The 6,289-nt window shown below is 40.8% G+C and overlaps 1 protein-coding gene across 1 annotated transcript; it reads right to left on the minus strand.

Moving 5' to 3' along the window:
- Positions 1 to 331: 331 nt before the first annotated feature.
- On the minus strand, positions 332 to 1,839 carry FTMT (ferritin mitochondrial). Its single transcript, XM_086410713.1, has one exon. It carries the CDS (start codon positions 1,362 to 1,364, stop codon positions 636 to 638), a length of 729 nt encoding a protein of 242 aa, XP_086266839.1. The 5' UTR covers positions 1,365 to 1,839; the 3' UTR covers positions 332 to 635.
- Positions 1,840 to 6,289: the final 4,450 nt, after the last annotated feature.

Consider the following 6,289-nt stretch of genomic DNA (forward strand, 5'->3'; position numbering starts at 1 on the left):
CTGAGCTAAATGAAAAATAAACCAATAATTTTTTTGGTTTGGATTTTGTTTTTAATTTCAAGATTTACCAGAGCCCTGAAAGTGTTAGCACACATTGTGTCTTTCCAAATCCAGCATTTATACTTTTTTAGCTTTTCTTGAATTTGGTTGATCACAAAATCCTTCAAAAACAGATTGCACTTTTAGAAAAGGGTAAAACTTGTTAACAGAACTTTGCTCGGATTATTTTTGCAGTACTACATATCCTTCATCTTGCTATAGTTATTTGCATATTTATCTTACACATATTTCCACTTTAGCCTTTAACATAACGTCTTGAAAATAACAGGCATTTGTTGAGTTGAAATTCATCGATATTTATTGCAGGGTCATGGTCTGGAATAATATTTGGTAACTGTAAAAATTTAGTTTGCATCTATTTCAGTAGCTTTTTTGCAGTCTTTTTTATACCATCTCATTCTGGGCTGGGAAAATCATCTTGATGCTGGGCAAACAGCCATTGTTAACATGGAGCTAAATACATTTTCTCTACAAATCACTTTATTGAGACATTATAAGAGAAGAATATAAAAAGAAAGGAGGAAACAGCTGCCTCTGGGTTCTGGCACACCTTGTTTGTGAAGGCAGCCTTTGGGTTAGTTGTGATTGTTTTCATTTCCAAGGGTATGCTTGTCAAAAAGGTACTCTGCCAGACCAGACTCGGGGGCCCCCATCTTAACCAAGTTATTCACGTGGTCACCTAGTTCTTTGATAGACTTCACCTGCTCATTCAGATAGTGGGTTTCTAGGAAATCGCACAAATGGGGGTCACCTTTGTCTGAAGCCAGAGTGTGCAATTCCAGCAACGACTGGTTCACATTCTTTTCCAAGAGCAGAGCACACTCCATTGCATTCAGCCCACTCTTCCAGTCGTTCTGGTCCGGTTTCTTGATGTCCTGCAAGCAGATCAGTCCTCCCCGCTGGTTCTGCAGCCTCATCAGCTTCTCCGCGTGCTCGGTCTCCTCCCGGGACAGTCGAAGGAAATATCTGGCAAAGTTGTGCAAGGCCACGTCATCTCGGGAGAAGTAATAGGCCATGGACAAGTACACGTAGGAGGCATACAGCTCCAGGTTGATCTGGCGATTAATGGCGGCCTCGGAGTCCGGGTGGAAGTTCTGGCGCACCCGGGAGGGGGCGCCGGCGCCATCCGCCGGCCCCCGGGAAGAGGCGGCTGCGGCCAGCAGGCGGATAGGGGGAGCGGGCGGGTAATCCGAGGACAGCCTGGGGACCCAGCGCGGCAGCAAAGCGAAGCCGTGGCGCGCACTGCGCAGGAACACCAACGATGTGCTGATGTGCTTGGGCAGGAACGAGAAACAGGGTAGCATGGCCTCCCCTATTTAGAAGTAGGGAAACTGAGGCCAGGCCGGCTCAGCGCGCAGTCAAGCGCCGCCCGGGCACCAGATCTGAATCAGAACGCAGCCTTAGGCGACAGCGACTGCGTCACACGCCCCTTCGCTTCCATACTCACCGAATTCCAGGCGGAGGGCTGCTGCGGGCGCGGGCGCGCGTCATTCGCGGTGGGGAAAAGGCTGATAACAGTTATAAGCATTGCCCCCATCGTCGACGCGAGGTTTCTGGTCTTGGGCGTTTCTAATTTACTATTTCATCTAAGTTTAAAATGCTGTCGAAAAAGTAGATGCTGTGACTTGAGTCAAACCTTACTTGGCCTCCCTCTCTGACCTTTTTCTGTCCAAGGACCAAGAGATGGGGGAGACAAGGCAGTGAAATAGGATAAAACAAAAATCAACACTGATTCATCTGAGAGTAAATAAAGGTCCACATCCAAAGAGGATGTTTATAAATTGACTTTCTGGTTATTTTTACAAATTTAAGTACGGAAATAGTTGCCAGTATTGCAGTAGGTGTATACTGGTGCGTGCATGCTAAGTAGCTTCAGTTGTGTCCGACTCTTTGCCACCCCGTGGACTGTAGCCCACCAGGCTCTTCTGTCCATGGAATTTTCCAGGCAAGAATACTGGAGTGGGTTGCTGTGCCTTTCTCCAGGGGATGCCTCCGACTCAGGGATGGAACACGGGTCTCCTGTGGCTCTTGCATTGCGGGCAGATTCTTTACTGCTGAGCCACCAGGGAAAGTGTATACTGGTATTTCATTGTATTTTTAGTTTGCACTTCCATAATAATTAGTGATGTTTAGTATATTTTCACATATTTCTTGCCAGCCATATGTCTTTGATGAAGTGTATGTTCAAATCTTTTTCTCATTTATATATTGGGTCATTTTTTATTCTTCAGTTCAGTTCAGTTCAGTCGCTCAGTCGTGTCTGGACTATTTGTGACCCCATGAATCACAGCACGCCAGGCCTCCCTGTCCATCACCAACTCCCGGAGTTCACTCAAACTCATGCCCATCGAGTCGGTGATGCCATCCAGCCATCTCATCCTCTGTCGTCCCCTTCTCCTCCTGCTCCCAATCCCTCCCAGTATCAGGGTCTTTTCCAGTGAGTCAATTCTTCGCATGAGGTGGCCAAAGTATTGGAGTTTTGGCTTCAACATCAGTCCCTCCAATGAACACCCAGGACTGATCTCCTTTAGGATGGACTGGTTGGATCTCCTTGCAGTCCAAGGGACTCTCAAGAGTCTTCTCCAACACCACAGTTCAAAAGCATCAATTCTTTGGTGCTCAGCTTTCCTCACAGTCCAACTCTCACATCCATACATGACCACTGGAAAACCCATAGCCTTGACCAGAAGGACCTTTGTTGGCAAAGTAATGTCTCTGCTTTTCGATATGCCATCTAGGTTGGTCATAACTTTCCTTCTAAGGAGTAAGTGTCTTTTAATTTCATGGCTGCAATCACCATCTGCAGTGATTTTGGAGCCTCCCAAAATGAAGTCTGATGCTGTTTCCACTGTTTCCCCATCTATTTGCCATGAAGTGATGGGGCCAGATGCCATGATCTTAGTTTTCTGAATGTTGAGCTTTAAGCCAACTTTTTCACTCTCCACTTTCACTTTCAACAGGCTTTTTAGTTCCTCTTCACTTTCTGCCATAAGGGTGGTGTCATGGTTGTTTAATTTCTTATGGTTAATATCTGAATCTTTGATAGTAGTACTGCTTCTGTTCAGGTCTTGTTTATATTATCTATATATTACTTTCCTATATTTCTGTGTGCAAGTCAAATTTCCTGTCTAGGTCAGTTTCCTCAGTTGTAAATTTAGGATCCCCCTTGCCTCCAGTGAGTGGTTGAAAATATTAAATAAGAGAATGTATACAGAGGACTTATCAGAGTGCTTGACATGGAATAAGCACTAGAAATATTGTTTCATAGTTTTTATTGGATAATTTCTAAGTGGTTATTCATAATCAATATATTATTGAGCAAGTGATGATGGTTATTATTGCATTTGGTAAGACTTACACAACTTATAAAGAATGCTGACATGTATTATATAGTTGCTATCATGTATGGGTAGTGAGGTAGAAATTCTTTTATTATATGAACATATCAAGCTTGTAGCTTTGGAGTAAGCTCCCTAGTCTCAAATGAGCTTCTTAAAGTGTACCATAAATAAAGATGGATGCCTCAAATCTAAGCTTCCCTGATAGCTCAGTTGGTAAAGAATCTACCTGCAATGCAGGAGACCTCAAATCTAGTGATACTCAAACTCTGTAGTAGAATGTGATTGATATTCACTGAGCAATTTCTCACTAATTTTTGCTTCTCCAAACCCATTTCTGCTTTTATTTTCCTCAAACTTTTTCTACTCCTAAAATGTAGTTCCCTAAAGAGAGGTTATGAAAATGATTCTTTAGAGTGGTATTAAATGCCAACTGCTCCTACTAGTGTTTTAGGAGAAATGATGCTCTTCATATAAATGCTTATCCCCAAGGTAATAAAAAGCACAGATATAAAACAAATGAAATACATGAGATGTAATGAAAAATAACACCATAAAATAAAATGCACATTTAAATATCACATGTTAACTTGTCAAAAATGTTTCTTTTTCTCATTACAAAATTTGTCATATATTTTGCTAGACTTCTAAAACGCAAAGATCTGGTAGGTGTTATTTTTATCTTATGGACATTTTAAAAAATCTTATGGACATTTTGATTTCTAGTATTCACAGTAAAATTAATGTTGTTATACTAAAAATATGAAAATAGATCATCACCCACCCCTCTTCACAAATCATTTCTTCCTCAGTTTCAATGGCTTCTTTTATTCTTTGAACACCTCCTTAAGCTTTCATGCTTCTCTAGGATTCCCTCTGCTTCTTTACCTTCCTCTCTTCCTTTTTTTCACTGTCTCATGAAATCTATCTCATCTTTTAATTTCCCATCAAATATATTCCCTACTCTTGTAAGTCTTACATAACCTCATGTAGAATTCATGACTACTTTTTGTTGTTGCTGGCAAAAATTTGTTTATCTTGAGAGCTTATCATATATTGTATCATAATTATAATCATTATCATAGTTATAATTCCTTGTGTAAAGTGTATGTATGTGTCCTTAAGGGCAGAACCATCATCTTAGTCATTTTAGAATCCTCAGGCCTAGCATAAAGCTTGACTATTTTTAAAAAGCACAAATAAATCCTTTCAGGTGCCAAAATAGATAGGGACAGAAATTTTTACTTCATATTACATACCAGCTTGGTTGGATGCACTTTTATAAAGTATATTAGTAGATGGCTTCACTTTAAGTTCTCTGAGCCTGTCCAGAAAAACCTCTGTACTTAAATTTCATTCTCCAAATGAATAACAAGATTCACTCATCTCTTCTTTTTGGATATATTGGTTATTTATCTTATATGCTAAAATGCTTTGCAAATTGGAAATTAAAAATTATATGAATGTGGATTGTTATTCATTCAGTCATGTTTTGATTTATGTAATACACATGGATCAAATTTTATGACATTATTTTCTTTAAAGCATTTGGTTGTAAATACTAAATTTTTAAAAAAACTTACCTACTTTGGAAAATATTTAAACAACACTCTACACTTCTGCATAAAATAGATGGAAGCAGTTTTATAATAAGGGAAAGAAAAGATGAAAAGTAACTTCACTCTCATATTTGTTTTTGTAGTAAAGGTATTTTTTTCTCCTGTTTTCATTTCTTTTTATTCTCATTGCTGTTGCTGTTGCTAAGTCACTTCAGTCGTGTCCGACTCTGTGTGACCCCATAGACGGCAGCCCACCAGGCTCCCCTGTCCCTGGGATTCTCCAGGCAAGAACACTGGAGTGGGTTGCCATTTCCTTCTCCAATGCAGGAAAGTGAAAAGTGAAAGTGAAGTCACTCAGTCGTGTCCGACTCTTCGTGACCCCATAGACAGCAGCCCACCAGGGTCCCCCGTCCCTGGGATTCTCCAGGCAAGAACACTGGAGTAGGCTGCCATTTCCTCACTTTTATTCTCATGTTTACTTTCAAAAAAGGTTAGTAGCATAAACAACTCTTCATTTTCACTGATTCTGGTCCTTTCTAAAATTGCTTTTCTGTGAGACGTGACAAAGCCAGGGTGGAGAAAAGTCCATTGATTACTAAGGATCATCTACTTGCTGTTAATAGAGTATTTGAGAATTTTGAATAGAGAACAATAGAGGAAGTTGTCTTGAAAAAATAAAAAGTATCATATATGTATTGCTAGTCTGTGTATTATCACTAGGAAATCTCTCAAAATTCCACAGGGAGTGTTTGGACTCAGCTGTGGAGCCCTTTCTGACCTCACTCTGGGATCCTTTCAAAACTGGGAAACCTTCTGGCTCACCTGATCAATGAGCCAGAACTGAACTCTCAAGGGCAGTACATGCTGCCTCTAAAACTGGAAGAGGTCTAGCAAACTGTTTTGTTCATTTTATTCACCCAGGGTCAGAGGGGCAAGGTGCAGTCACTCTTACTTTACCTTGGAAGAGGTACCTGGCAGGCCTCAAACTGTTAGACTCCAAAAACTACACCAGTATCCTAGCCACTGACTATCTTCCACCTTCTAAACCTGAGTATCCAGAGTATTTCTTTGCTTACCAGATCTGATCAGCTTACTGCCATCTTTCTAACATGATGCCCTGTGGAATGTTCAGATGAGCCAGACTGTCTTTGGACGTATTGTGACAGAGGGCAAGCAATTTAGCATATCTCTGAAGTGAGAATGAGAAGACACACTGCTGCCTATCCTAGGTGAATGTGAACTACTTCAGGTGCTCCTTCCTGGTAGATATTGAAAATCATACATACTCTAAGTTCAAAAGTCACATACATGAACTAGAGGCTTAGTTGACCT

Source organism: Bos grunniens, chromosome 7 (assembly GCF_055505025.1).
Source record: "Bos grunniens cultivar Pamir isolate PY7600 chromosome 7, Bosgru_T2T1.0, whole genome shotgun sequence".
NCBI classification, from domain to species: Eukaryota; Metazoa; Chordata; class Mammalia; order Artiodactyla; family Bovidae; genus Bos; species Bos grunniens.